The sequence below is a fragment of the Saccostrea cucullata genome, unplaced genomic scaffold (genome assembly GCF_032062105.1).
Source record: "Saccostrea cucullata isolate Sc308-1 unplaced genomic scaffold, CSIRO_AGI_Scuc_v1 ctg271, whole genome shotgun sequence".
Taxonomy (NCBI): Eukaryota; Metazoa; Mollusca; class Bivalvia; order Ostreida; family Ostreidae; genus Saccostrea; species Saccostrea cuccullata.
Genome location: NW_026924573.1, coordinates 119,511 through 133,900, shown reverse-complemented (window position 1 = coordinate 133,900; position 14,390 = coordinate 119,511). Strand labels below are relative to the sequence as shown.

At 34.6% G+C, this 14,390-nt stretch overlaps 2 protein-coding genes across 2 annotated transcripts in view; one reads left to right on the top strand and one right to left on the bottom strand.

Moving 5' to 3' along the window:
* Positions 1–61: 61 nt before the first annotated feature.
* On the top strand, positions 62–6,739 carry LOC134266742 (N6-adenosine-methyltransferase catalytic subunit-like). The gene is made up of 16 exons (XM_062748966.1): positions 62–248; positions 501–801; positions 946–1,015; positions 1,260–1,309; positions 1,422–1,503; positions 1,921–2,010; positions 2,138–2,174; positions 2,499–2,618; positions 3,198–3,253; positions 3,619–3,744; positions 4,182–4,369; positions 4,633–4,671; positions 4,911–5,019; positions 5,415–5,480; positions 5,903–6,015; positions 6,398–6,739. Exons 1-16 carry the CDS (start codon positions 149–151, stop codon positions 6,513–6,515), a joined length of 1,665 nt encoding a protein of 554 aa, XP_062604950.1. The 5' UTR covers positions 62–148; the 3' UTR covers positions 6,516–6,739.
* A 1,492-nt stretch (positions 6,740–8,231) lies between these two features.
* Positions 8,232–14,390, bottom strand: part of LOC134266740 (uncharacterized) — a 38,587-nt gene continuing 32,428 nt past the window's right edge. Inside the window, exons 67-80 of the mRNA XM_062748963.1 lie at positions 14,217–14,331; positions 13,626–13,885; positions 12,917–13,051; positions 12,466–12,618; positions 12,033–12,077; positions 11,436–11,608; positions 11,167–11,324; positions 10,556–10,728; positions 10,074–10,124; positions 9,933–9,971; positions 9,709–9,826; positions 9,089–9,213; positions 8,648–8,762; positions 8,232–8,468 (exon numbers count right to left, since the gene is read on the bottom strand). Of these exons, the coding sequence (XP_062604947.1) occupies positions 8,339–8,468; positions 8,648–8,762; positions 9,089–9,213; positions 9,709–9,826; positions 9,933–9,971; positions 10,074–10,124; positions 10,556–10,728; positions 11,167–11,324; positions 11,436–11,608; positions 12,033–12,077; positions 12,466–12,618; positions 12,917–13,051; positions 13,626–13,885; positions 14,217–14,331 (1,790 nt within the window). The 3' untranslated portion in view covers positions 8,232–8,338. The remainder of the gene's footprint in view (positions 8,469–8,647; positions 8,763–9,088; positions 9,214–9,708; positions 9,827–9,932; positions 9,972–10,073; positions 10,125–10,555; positions 10,729–11,166; positions 11,325–11,435; positions 11,609–12,032; positions 12,078–12,465; positions 12,619–12,916; positions 13,052–13,625; positions 13,886–14,216; positions 14,332–14,390) is intronic.

The window sequence follows — 14,390 nt, the reverse complement described above, 5'->3', positions numbered from 1 at the left end:
TATTTTTGAGAAATTCGGAATGATTTCTGGTTTTAATTTTAGTTATTCACGTTCGCGTTGATCACCAAAACGCTTAATTTTGGGAAGGATGAAAAAAATAGTTAGATGCTATCTAGTATTTAAAAGACGAAAATATTAAACAATCAAAATGTCACTCAGTAGTATGCGAGCGCGTATGTTGCAGAGGAAGAAGGAAAGAGAGGGTTTAGAAGCAGAAATATCAAAATCATCACAATCTTCAACCACAGGTCTGCTTTATAAAACAAGTTCTTGAATATTTATTTGTTTATGAGCATACACAGTGAACCTAATATAGTTTTCATTCATGTATGTAATTTAAATTTAATTTATATTTACTTGTATGTAATTTAAATTTAATTTATACTTACTTGAAAGATGCTTTTTTGTTGCAATGAATTATCAACATGATCTGGGGATCTACGTGTTAAAAATCTTGGCTGGTAAATTGTGTTTATACATTGATATCTTTACTTATGTAGATGGAACAAAAAAGGATGGTAAACCAGACCCCGTTGTTTCCCAGGCTAGTTCAGTCTCAGTGCCCAAGGCAGCCCAAGCTGTGTCCAAAACAGACGTACCCTACAAGGAATCCCCAGAGCCTGTGAAGTCGGACCCGGAGGTAGAGAAGAAAGTGCTGCTGGTCTTGTGTGACATTAATTTAGATATCCCCTGTAATGCGGCAGTCATTGCAGACCAAACTAAAAAGACTCTTGGAAGAGGCGTTACTTTGGCTACTATTGAAGTTTTACTGCAGAACTTTGCTTCTCAACAATTGATAAGGTGATTTAATGCATATTCATTACATGTACTACTAAATGATTGTCTGTTTATATGATTGTCTGAATTGTTACTAATATAAAATTTTTGATATAATTTACCCATTATTTCAGCAATTTCAATCATTTGGTGTTTTTTTTTTTGCAGTATTACCACAGAAGAAAATCCTTCATCAGGGAACAGTAAATATATTGTTCAAGATTTAGATCTGACAAAGGTTTGTCTATAAAACTAACGGTAGTAATTAATGACATTTTTTTTTCTATTTATTGTAAACAGTACATAATATGCTGTTAACTTTAGTAAGGACTAGGGACTATCCTGATGGAATTGTAACGGTTAAATGAACTTGTAATCTAAGACTTTTTCTGAGATGGATGAAAAATGCTATATACACTTCCACACATTCAAATTAAGTTTTATACAACAGAATACCTGGTAATTATCTGTTTATTTTACAGTTGTTAGCTGTAATAAAAAATCCACAATCAAAGAAGAGGAAAAGAGAGGAGTATGCTTTAATTTACATTCTTTTACTCTGTACATGTACTAATACATGTAATAGTTTGACATGTATTTTCCTCTTAAACTTCCCTCTGTAATCACCAAATTTTGAATTGTAGAGAAGATGATGATATAGACAACAAACGACCACAAAAACAATCAAAACAGCAGAGCACAGATGCAGGCATCGATGACATTGAGGTAAATACCCTAATTATTGTGATATAATGTGGTTTCATCAATTTTCATTGGCATCAGTGTAGGTGTATTTTGTAAAACAAACATTTTCGAGGATGCGAAAAATTTGTGGACAAAAGCATTGCCTATACAAATGAATGACATATTTCTTAAGTCCATGAATATTTAATTTCATGGATCTGATCAACAACGAAATCCTCGAAAAATTGGTGCTCAACGAAGATTGATGAAAACACAGTACATATTGATGAATGCACCTGCATCTTCGATAGTCAAGTGTCTGATTTGTATCCCCTCACTGGCAACAGGATGAGGGGATCAGACACTTGTGTATTTATTATCATATACTAGGTCATGTATGCATTGAAAAATTGATTTCGGTTAATTTTCATAAAAATATATTTGTCTACTTTTTTTAAGAGTTTACTGTCCATGCAATCAGCAAAAGAGAGAGTTAGCAAGCAAGTAAATGAAGAAATTCAACAGTTGTTAGCACATCCCACAGCAAAGGTAAATTTTCTCTGAGTGATAGAGCAAAAAAAGGATAAAATCTAATCTCTTTCTTTTTAGACTTTTCATTACTCTTTGAGGAGAAATATTGCAGCATTTTGAAATGATATTTATTCTCTTTTAACAGGAGCAAATCTTGGTAAAAAGATTTAAGTCTCAGGGAGGTAAGATGAACGAAATTTTTAAAAAAAACAACAAAAAACTAATTTCAGTGCATTCAACTTTAGGGAAATTGTAAGTCATGCAATATAAAGCACAATCATGATTTTCCACAGTCAGTTAATAATTTAGTAGTTAAAATCCTTTCTAGTATGATATTACATGCTTAGGTGCTTTCTATATAATACTTGCTTACTTAATTATCCTCTCCTGCCCTGGAGGTTGCATGAGGCCATTTTTCTATGTAATACATAAAATATTCCTGCTGATACACATGTATTAACATTTCAGTCAGGGTTTAATGCCTGTATTCCCACCTCATTTTCCAGGTGTACAAGTGCAAGAATTCTGTCAGTATGGAACCAAGGAGGAATGTCAAAAGTTGAACGAATCCAAGGAGAAATGTGATCGACTTCATTTCAGAAAAATCATACACAAACATACAGATGGTAATATAACTGACTTATTTTTTTCCCTGTTATTTCTCTTTTCTGAAAAATTTGCTCAAAAATTTGGTCATAAGGCCAACAAAAATTAATCAATAGTTTCTCAGGCACCGCCGCATCACTTCAAAAACGGCCCATTGATCAATTTTATTGACATTTTGAAAAGGGAAATAACTCAATTTTCTATTTTTCCAAGTTGAAAAAAGAAAATTGAGTTATTCCCCTTTTCATCAATGCTGTTATTATCTCTTTAAGAATTAGTAGATATTATCATTTTATTGAAAAATTTTAAAAAAAGGTGTAAAATCTGCTCAAAAATTGCCGCATTGAATTTTGAATTTTTTGGCCTGAGAAACTATTTATTAATTTTTTTGGGCCTAAATATTATCCCCCTTCCCACTGAAGTTATAAATATCAAGGCAAAAGCACTGATAACTTGTTCTTATCATTTACTAATTACGCACACTTTACAAGTAATTAAAGTTTGATAGAAACAAAATTTACAATTTTGAGGTGCAACATTTGTCAGTTTTATCAGAAAAAACACAATGATTGTTGATCTAAATATTCCCATACTTGTAGAATCTCTTGGTGACTGTTCATTTCTCAACACCTGTTTTCACATGGATACATGCAAGGTATGTTTAATACAGTGGAATATAATGTGTGTTTCTGTAGACTTTAGATACAGGTATCTAATTTAAACCAATCCAAGTTGATTTTCCAAATACAGTTGAACTTCAGTATCCTTTCTCCGATATCTCGAATACCATGGATATGTCGAAGCGATTTGGAAGTCCCAACTTCATATTCTTTAAGTATTTTACCTTCCATATCTCATCTCGGTTATCTCAAAGTTTTTTCTCAGTCCCATCAGGTTCGAGATAACGAAGTTTGACTGTACATGTACAGTATGTCTAATTTGAACTCATCTTTAGAACTTGAAGATTCCTTAATATATGTATATGCCTCAGATTTGAATTTCTTGATCGATGTTTTACAGTATGTCCACTATGAGATAGACTATCCTGCCAGAAATGAAATGGAAGGAATGAAGAAAGAGTTGATGATGGCCAAGTCTGTTCTGGACCAAAGTAATGACAGGGATGTTCACATGTTTCCCCCTCAGGTACGGAATGCTAACAAAGTAAAAAACTCTGTTTCCTTGATACAGCATACATATGTATAAAGTATAGGCAGTTTAGTAATTTTTGGAAACAAACTGCAAATGTAAAAAAAAAAAGAAAACTTTCTCAAAATTTAGTCAAGCTTGGTTAGATAAAAGTCCATGAGAAAAACAAAATTGAGAATTGATCAAAGAATTTGAGATATTGGGGTTAAAATACTGTTTTTATATTTATTAAAAAGTGGGTGGTATTGCATTATCACTTTTACAAACAGTATTCAAAATGTTGATGTTTTAGATTGTTTTAGGAACTCAGCTGTACATAAATGGCATGTGCTGGCACTTTTAGCTGTAATATTAACTGTTTTGCATTCAGATAATTACAAAAATATCTTATAAAAATACACCATATCATGATTTGTCCTGATTTCATTCAACAGTGGATACAGTGTGACCTAAGACACTTTGACATGTCAACATTAGGGAAATGTGCAGTAGTTATGGCTGACCCTCCTTGGGATATCCACATGGAGCTTCCGTACGGCACGATGCAGGACGATGAAATGAGGAAGCTAGATGTTCCAGTGCTTCAGGATGATGGATTTATTTTCCTCTGGGTCACGGGGAGGTTTGTATTGGCAATTTCTACTGGTTTGTGTATGTACATGTAAATATGCTAGCATTTCCTAATAATTTTTTCTTTGAAAGGATTTAAAGAAAATAAAAAAAATTATGTATGTCTAATAAAACTGCCTTTTATGCAATGCCTCTCATTTGAGCATTTTTGGGGCTCTAGTTGCACCTGCATGTACATGTTTATAGATATATACGATGTATTAACATTGAGTCTACCTGTGCAATGAGTTACATGTACTCTATCTTTTGTTTCAGGGCTATGGAGTTAGGCAGAGAATGTTTAGATCTCTGGGGGTAGGTTCTTTTGTCAACTACAAAAGCTTGGTTCTTCAACATTATATATAGAAAAGTATAAAGGCCCCATATGAACATAAAACAATGGACACTGATCTACTTAACTAGTCACTAGATTTATGTTTGCCTCAAATTTGTGTTGCACAAGTCAGATAGAAATGTATTAATGGGCTGATTAATGTTGTATGTATGATTAAATATAAAGATAAATATTGACAGTATGTGTTAAATTCTTACAGGTATAAACGTATTGATGAGCTGATCTGGGTGAAGACCAATCAACTACAGAGAATTATCAGGACTGGGAGAACAGGACACTGGCTGAATCACGGCAAAGAACACTGTCTGGTTTGTAACTCATTCATTGAAATATCGAAAGAGTGATGTTTAAGGTTCATAGATGCTCTGATAAGAGAGATCAACTCGTAATGACATAAATATCACGCTAAATGTCTAAGCTTTTCTTCTCAAAGCTTTTTTAAAAACATTTTCGACTTGCCAGAACTACTGGATCATTCTAATTAATAAATCAAAAGGAAAATGTTGATTAAACTTTAAATTCAAGTTTCTTATATAAAATCGGACATTTGAGAAGAAATGATATCAGCAAGTATTGTGGCCCATGAATCTTAAGCGAGGTTTATGGTTTGTTAACTTACATTTAGCTGTAAACTTTCCAGTGTCTTGAGTAACCAATAACATATCCGACTCTGCTATACTATAGACACTATTTTCTTTTTAAGGTTGGTGTGAAAGGTAATCCCAAGGGAGCTAATCGTGGTCTTGACTGTGATGTTTTAGTAGCAGAGGTAAATTGATAGATTCAATTTAATTGTACTTTGTACTGTAAAACGGGGGTTTGGGGAGGCTTGAACTGTTCCATTGCAGGTTTCAAGTACATTTACAGGAATAAATTATGTGGCTCTTGAATTTATTCACTTTATATAAATTTAATTGACTTGTCCATCATGAAGGATAAAAAAAAATGGTACAAATTTCTGTTCAGAAACTGCTTTCAAATTGTAATAAAATTTAAAAGTAGTACATCAAGTAAGTGTATTGATGCAAGTTGTACATGTAAGGAAGGCAACACATGTTATACAATGTAAACTAATTTTTCTTAAACCTCTTTTTAAATTACATATATAAAAAATAATAGAAGGCTGTTGCCAACAGAACGTTTGTCAAATGTGTGCATAATATTTTAACTACCGGTATATACTATGAACAGGTCAGGGCCACTAGTCATAAACCAGATGAAGTTTATGGAATTATAGAGAGATTGTCACCAGGCACCAGGAAAGTGGAGTTATTCGGTCGTCCTCATAATGTCCAGCCAAACTGGTGAGTTGAGGTTATGGACAATCATGTTAGAGCTACTGGGGAATCTTTAGATTTCATGTTGGTTCAATATTTTAGCATATCTCATCCACAAATCAACATCCTCCACAAATTATGTACTTGGGGTTTCAGAGGCATCTTTTCTTTTGTACAAATGCATGAACACACTATTTTCACACAAACCTGTAAAATTAAAGCAGTCCAAGAAAATTGTCCCCCACAAATTTTTATGCTTCCACAGTACTCTTATTACACGCAAGTTTTTACTTGAATTGACAAGGTGAATGACTGTGTTAAAAGGAAAGCAGATGTAAATACATACATGTATTTAAAAATCAGAACACAAACACCACTTCTTAAACACTGTTTACACTGGGTATTTCAGGATTACCTTAGGCAACCAAGTAGAAGGTGTAAGATTAAAGGACCCTGACATCGTGAGCAGGTTCAAAGAGAAGTATCCTGATGGAAACTGTTTGGAGCCTCCGAAGCCTAAAACCTGATCTGGTGTTCAAGACTTTCTCAAAATGTTCAAGATAAAGCTATTGGGTTTTATAGGTCCATTGATTGCTTTGTTGTGATAAACAAATATCCCAACAGTTGGAAGAAACATGACTTCAGCACAGGACTATTAAACCCAGCTGGTTTTGTTAGTTGTACTTTCAGTCAAAGACTGATTATTTTTGTACTAATTGTTAAGTATGGTGTGCAATAAATATTGACAATGTGCTTTGATCATTTGTGAAAAAGTTCTCATAAAAGAACATTACTGTACAGGGAAATACCGGTACTAGTATTTGCCCCCATTTTATTTTTGCCCGTTACAAGTGGGCAAATTTAAAACAAGGTGAATTCAAAGAACAAAGTATAATTTCTTTAACAGAACTCTGATTGAGCGAATTTAAAATGGCCGGGGCAAGTGTTAAGGGGCAAAAATAACACAGGGGGAAATAATCCTGTATACAGTATAAGTAGGAACACTGGTCTTTTCATCATTAAAGTCTCTCCTGGGAAAAACATATACTGATTCTTCATCTTCATTTGAAATTTCTTATAGACCTGCATCTTGTTTTTAGCTCACCTAAGCTGAAAGCTTTGTAACCTTTTCACTTTTAGCTTCTCAAGAACCATCGAGTCAATTTTATCAAAAATAGCACAAGGCATCAGAGTTTAATTTGTTAAAATAAAGGACCAGGCTCCCTTACAAGGGGAGATAATCAAGAAGACAATTACAGGGTGGGGGAATTAAAAGACCCACTAGACCATAAAAGCTGAAACTTATTTGAAGCATCCTTGGGTAGTGTAGGTTCTTAAATGGTCAAATCTTGATACCTCAGGGGTAGGCTGGGGCCACAATAGGGAATACAAGTTATACACTAAAAAATCCTCACAGGAACTAATGGGCCAGAAAAGTTTAAAATTCTGTGAAAGCATTCTGGGGTAGGGTAGAATCTAAATTGTTCAATGAATTACTGATTACGATTACCCCATCCCAAATCATGGCCCCCAGGGGTAGGATGGGACCACTAAACTAAAGGGAATCCAAAATAAACATTGAAATATAAAGAAAAACTTTCTCAAGAACCACAGGCCCCCCCCCAAAAAAAAAAAACAACTCATATGAAAGATTCTTGGGGGTAGCAGATTCTTAATTGTTCAAATCATGGTGCCCATTGGTAGGTTTGGGCTACAATGAGTATTACAAGGGGGAAACCTGGTGAAGAACAGCAGGGCCAAAGTTACTTAGGTGAGCAATGTGGCCTATTGATCTTTTCTTTTTAACTCTGCTAGTAAGAGACATGCAGAAGAGATTATTTTATAGTAAGGTGTTCGTCATCCGTCAATTTATAAACAATTTTTCAAAATGCTACTCCTTCCACTTTGGTATGATTTCAATATAACTTCGCACTTCAGTAGACTACACTAAAATAAAAAATTCCCTTTATCAGTTTTAGATTTAATGAATGGTGTTGCCATTATTAATATAGACATATCCTTGAAATACGTTGAAAATGATACTCTGCATACAGTTTTAGTCTGTTTTAAAAATAATTTACATGCAAGTAGACTACATTAAGATACATAATTCTATTTATCATTTTAAATTTTATTGAAAAGTGTTGCCATGATTAATAAAAATAAGCATTTCTGCCTATTGCATATTTCTGTCAACCTCAACATGACAAAACTTTATATGAAATAAAAGGAAACTCTAATAATAACAAAATATAATTTTATTAAATAACAAATTGTAGAGTGTATGCACCAATTGTATAGTCTTTGTTAAACATTGCACAAATAAATAGTGTTCCTATAAAGAATGTGTCTATTCTATTTGGTATCCCGGAGGGAAATTGATTTGTACATTAGATGGACACTTGGGTTGTTGACAGCATAATCCTGGTGCTGGGGCTTCCAGTGTGCAGCCCGCAGGCAGACTTGGCCAGCTCATGCATCTGGAAAATGAAAAGGATTAGTTAAAGTAAAATTTTAAAACCAAGATTTAATTTTTTTTAATATCTTAAACACAGAATCACAAAATACAAAGAATGTGGGTGGATCTACATATGCCAAGTGTGCCTATAATTTACTAATTCTAATATACAGCAGCTCTAACTAACAAGGGTGAACTTACTTTGGATTACACTGGTATCTTCCGTTGGTGGCATCAAGACAAGTGCATTTGAAATCACATCCATCATTCCAGTTTTCTCCCTGGGAGTACACATCTCCTTTGTAGTAACACAGACCTAAAAAGGCAGACAAAATGTTAAATGCTCATCTTGGAACTCACCCTGTTGTTCACAAGATGTGCATGCATTGTTACCTTGTTATGCTTGAGTATGCATATCATTAATGATAATCAGATACATATACGTATGGTGTAATTTGTGATTCAATTGTTTTTTTTTTTAAATAAGAAGGAAGATTTAATGCCATCTCCTCACATAAATTAGTAACTCCAGAAAAGTAAACATGGGAATATTCTTTCTCTTCTTAATACACCTATATCTCCCTATCTAGCCCCCCCCCCCTTCTCAGTATATTGCTATCCCCGTCAATCCCTGCCCCATACCTCTCTCAGCTGCATTATTGCTGTTAGGGTTGTAGACATGGGTGCCACAGTCTGGTACGGCACAGCAGGATCCTGGTTGTTTGACAAGTGAACATCCTTGTGGAAGATGAGAATAGGTTGGGCAACTGAAAAAAAAAAGAAGAGAATCATAGAAACATATTCATATTTTTAAGAATTTCTACATGTATATGTGTGTGTCATTTTAAAATGCCATCTAAATCATCTAAAAGAATGGTTGTAACAAAAAGGAAACTATATTCCTAGCAAATAGTGTTATCAATTGCCAGCAACTGGATGAACTTTACAAAAATGTTTCTGATTATTATGTATGGTTATCATAAAAGGTTAAAATTATGTATGCTAGCTCACCATAGGTAGATCAAAAAACTATTGTAAAGTAGGAACAATTTTAAAAGTTTTTATGTCTCATTTTTCATGTAATTACGTAGAGGGATGAAGGGGATAAATAGCTATTTTGTACTGAAAAAGGACAACTACATAGAACTTCAGTTGCATGTCATCAATTGTTTTTTTTGGGGGGGGAGCAATGGTGAATAGATAACTTTACAGCCCTTGTGTGGCTGAATGTTTTCTATGCAGATTATGCCCCTGACACTTACAGCTCCAAACACTGGTAGTTTCCATATCTGGCATCAGTACAAGTACAGTTGTACTTGCAGCCATCCGTCCAGCTGTCTCCTTGGTTGTAGACCTTGTTGTTGTACACACAGGCATAACCTACAACATACAAGTCGTTACAAATAATTTACATACCAAGACCCTTTTCAGGGTAAGTATTTCAATGTAATACTGAAAGAAAATGTAAACAATTAAGTTTACTTACTGCTTGTGATTATTTGAGTGGGCATCATAGTGGCAATGCCTGAAATAAATGAGACAAATGCATTTTTTAAAGATGTTGAGAAATTTTGGCAATGTCCCATAACACATGTTTACACCTGTTGCCAAAATTCATTCTACTTACATGTTCCCTGATGTCCCATAATGGCCAGAACATCTCCAGTTCCAACTTGAGCTGAAAAGTTAAATATAAAACATTGAAAAAAATATCTGACGCAAATTTTGCTCGAAATCTTGATTTTTCAAGATGATAATCCAATATTACAGGCATTTGTTTGGCAATTATTCTAGTTCTACAGTCTACTAACTGCACTGCCATTGGCGATTAACAAAAAAAAACAAAACAAAAAAAAATCAAGCTTTAAAGGGCTCATTATCTAGAACTATGTAGATTGGGGGAAAAAAAGCCTAGAAGATTTGATATCAAAGTTCAAATTATAGAAAAAAGAAGTTAGGACTTCAATCAGGACTGGTGCTAGTAGAGATATCAGTGTTTGAGATACAAAAAATTCAACTGCATACTAAGAAGATGCAATGCTGATTAAAAGCTATAACTCAATAAGAATTGAGAAATGTTTTTAAGTGGAGAGGGAACTGTGTTCTTACTTTGTTCAAAGTGGGAAGAGGTTTGGCCTGGTGCGTACAAGAAGGCAGGCTTGCCCCCAGAGCTGGCCTCGAACGGGCAGTTATTCTGAGTGGAGATCATGATCCATCCATAAGTGTCACACTGAGAGTTAGAATGCTGGCTCATAAGGAACTCACGACCAGTAGAGGTGTCTCTGTGAAATCATCAAAAAATACTGGGGTACACTCTTGCTTAAATCATTCATACATATATTACATGGATATCAGTTTTGTTTTTTTTTCTCTCAAAATATTCTAAGTATGATTTAGACTGAACATATTGTAAGTTTAGACATCATTCTTCACTTGAAAAATTTTTCAACTGTGAAATGTGATAAAGGAATTTTATCAGGAAATGAATTTTCCTGTCAATACTGTATACAGGGAAATTTTTGCCCCCGTTTTATTTTCACCCCTTTCGCCCTACCCTCAATAGGGTGAATTTAAAACGGGGCGAATTCAAAATATTCAGTATAATTTCTTAAACAAAACTCACAAATGGGCGAATTTAAAACGGGGCAAATTTGTTTTACAGTGTGAAAGGGTGAAAATAACACGGGGCGAAAATAACCCTGTATACAGTATATACTGACCCCATCATACTGAAGACTTCCTTGGCGGCTGTTTTGATGTCCGTGTAGCTAGAAGAGATGATTCTGCTGGGATCAAACCAGTTGTTCTGGTTGGCACCAACAGCATTGAACTCAATGTAGGCTTTCTCTTGTCCATTCTTGTAGATTGATACCCTGATCTGCAATTTAATACCAAGATTTATGCCTACTAAAGTGAGTGAAAGCAATTTTCATAATTTTCAACTATCTTTGAATTCTGAACAACAAAAATGAGCAGTATTATCAAATACCCTGTCTAGACACATGTCATTCCAGCGTGATAGGTCTGTTTTGTAATGTCCTTTGAACTGATTAGTCAGATACATGGCCTGGGGGTTGTTGGTGTTCATTGTGGCAGGGCTCGTCCAGATCTGGTACATATCTCCGGGGACTCCAGCCACTCCCTTCATCAGGGTCGTGTAACCTGTCAAAAGACACACAAAGTTATGTCAAGTTTGTTTTAAAATTCAGAGGGTTTTGATAAAAATCTAAGATTTTACACACATCAATAAAATGTACAGCTCATGTACATGAAGAAGTGGAGAATTTTGATTTGCATTTAATTATCTTTGTTAACTTTCATAAGTATGCATACTTATAGTCTAGCTGTCCATTATAAATCTTACATAATAAATGTATAACATAATTTACTTAATACTAAAACATGTCCCATCAAATCTCAACTGCAATATATCAATCTGCTTACAAGCAGCTGTTTCTTTAAAATCTGATTACAATATACCCTTGAATCATAGATTACTTATTGATTGCAGCCATAATGTGACAACTAAAGCCAAAGACAAAACTTATTTGAGGTAGTTGTTTGTAACATAAATAGAGGTACGTACCTGTGGGAGGCATAACCTGGTAGTTGATTACTGATCCAGTGGAACCTGTTGTAAATAATCATTGGTAATTATTAATAAGATCAGGTACCTCTAGTAACATTGCATCTATCTTAAATAAAATTTTATTCTAATCATAAATGGAACAATGTAAGGTTCACTGTAATAATAACACATAAAATTTGATAATGTTGAATTTCAGTAGATTTAGATGATGTTGAATTTCAGTAAGTAATAATCACTGAAACACATATGTTTCTGATCTTGAAAAAATGTCATCTGCCCAGTGTTCATGAGGAATTGTGGAAGTTTAACCAACTAAATGAAATCTCTAATTTTGGGGGAAAAAACGTTTAAATCTAATAACTGAAAATTTTCATTAACTCTTGAAAAATTTAAATGAATCAGATACCAAGTGAAACTGTTTCCTACTTACTGCAGAATCCACAGTAGAGACGACAGTTGTCCCGGGCCCAGGGCTCAAACTGTCCCGTACACGCACTCTTTCCAAAGGCCGGGCAGTTGTTGATCTTATTCTGACAACCTGTGTTTACTGTGGGGGCTGGGGTTGTTGGGGATCCTCCAGAAGCTATAAATAGAAAAAAAATTGAAAAAAAAGTGGTATGATTACCTTGTGATGTAACCTGAGATATTTTAACAACCAGTATAAAATATTCCTGGGATACATACAAAGGGTGGGATATCATGCAAACCTGTTTTCAATGCATTCAAAAGTAATATAAATGCAAGAACTAATTGAAGTATTGAATATTTTTGGGTGTATCTGAACAATTAAGCAAAGGGAATATTTAGGAAACCTTATACATGTACTAATAGAAGAGGCTCTTTTTTTCAAATGAAAATACTCTCCCTCTAATCTGACTTACTCTGACAAAGTCCGCAGTATTTAGCACAGTTGTCGGTGGCCCATGGTTGATAAGTTCCCTGGCAGACTGATTTACCATACTGGGCACAGTTGCTAATTCTGTCAGCACAGACTGTTGGTACTACAACTGCTGGGGCTGAAAAGAACCATAGTTACTTTTTGAATAGATTTAAATAAAAGGGTTTTGTGTTATAGAGAAATCATGTACTAGTGAAGTCTGAAATGAATTCAAATCTTATTTTCAGAAAATGTTCTGCATATACAGGTACAACTTTTGTTTGAATAATGCAAGTGAATACTGAAAACAAGATTATTTCCACCATGCTTTATTTTCTCCCTTTCACACTCACAAACAGTTGTGCTCTATCTTGAATTCACCCAATCAATTTTGTTTAAGAAATTATACTAAATTCTTTGAATTTGCCCGTTTTAAATTCCCCAAAGCAAGGTTAGCGCGAAAGGGCGAAAATAAACAGGGTGAAAATTTACCTGTATACAGTTATCAACTAAGGAAAATAAATATTTTGACATCCCTAATTATAGACCTGGTCCACTAAAGGGTAAAGACATTAAAAGAAATTAGTCCATGTCCATGTAACTAATAAGAGAGTAAACATGTAAGCCCCAAGAAAACAAAAATCAAATCTTACTGAGCATGCAAACCAGCAAGGCTTTACTCTTGTTTCTAGCATACAGACAATACTACTTACTGCAGAATCCACAGGTCAGGTTACAGTGAGTTCTTGCCCATGGTTCGTAGGCGCCGTGACAGGCCACATCCTTTTGATAGCTCTTACAGTTGTCGATGGTGTCGTGGCAGAGTGGGTCGAGGTAAGGCCTGGGGGTGGAGAAGCCGATGACTGGAGGGGTGGGGGAAGTGTCTGTGGTCTTACATCTGACTTCAGAACAGCATTCACCAGGAACGTCATAGAGCCTGCAGACTGATGGGAGAGAAGTGTAGGTCTTACATCTGTGGAAAGAAACAGTCAGATTATGGAATGAACGTGCCAGTTTGTAACATAGAGTGAAACGATCTCTCATTGAATCCATGTTTTAATTTTCATTGAAAGCAACTGCCTGCATTTTTAAAAAAAATCATTGTTTGAACCTATATTTGAGTCTCAAAAAAGACAGCTTATTAATAAGTTAAAAGTCTGATTTCCCAGCCAAATTATTTCACTAACAGAAATAAGACTTAAAATTTCTCTGATAAAATACAACACATGGAATATCTTTATTTTCATTGAAAAGGCCCTGTTCAGAGCCAATAACCAGATAACATCAAGTCTGAGAATGTTTACCTGGCAGTACATTGGTATATTCCTCTGGACTCGTCCACACAGGTACAGGTGAAGTCACATCCATCCTCCCAAGTGTTACCCTGTCTGTACACTGAGCCCTTGTAGATACATACATCTGTAATCCAACAAAATTACCTTCCCATTATTTTATTCTAAATGGACTACATTCCCATC

What these genes read in the sequence shown, in the direction of transcription:
- LOC134266742 (XM_062748966.1), top strand. Translation starts at nt 149, where the DNA reads ATGTCACTCAGTAGTATGCGAGCGCGTATGTTGCAGAGGAAGAAGGAA. An exon ending in AAGAAGAGGAAAAGAGAGGA is followed by an intron (nt 1,310 to 1,421) that starts GTATGCTTTAAT and finishes TTTGAATTGTAG; the next exon opens with AGAAGATGATGATATAGACA. An exon ending in AAGATTTAAGTCTCAGGGAG is followed by an intron (nt 2,175 to 2,498) that starts GTAAGATGAACG and finishes CTCATTTTCCAG; the next exon opens with GTGTACAAGTGCAAGAATTC.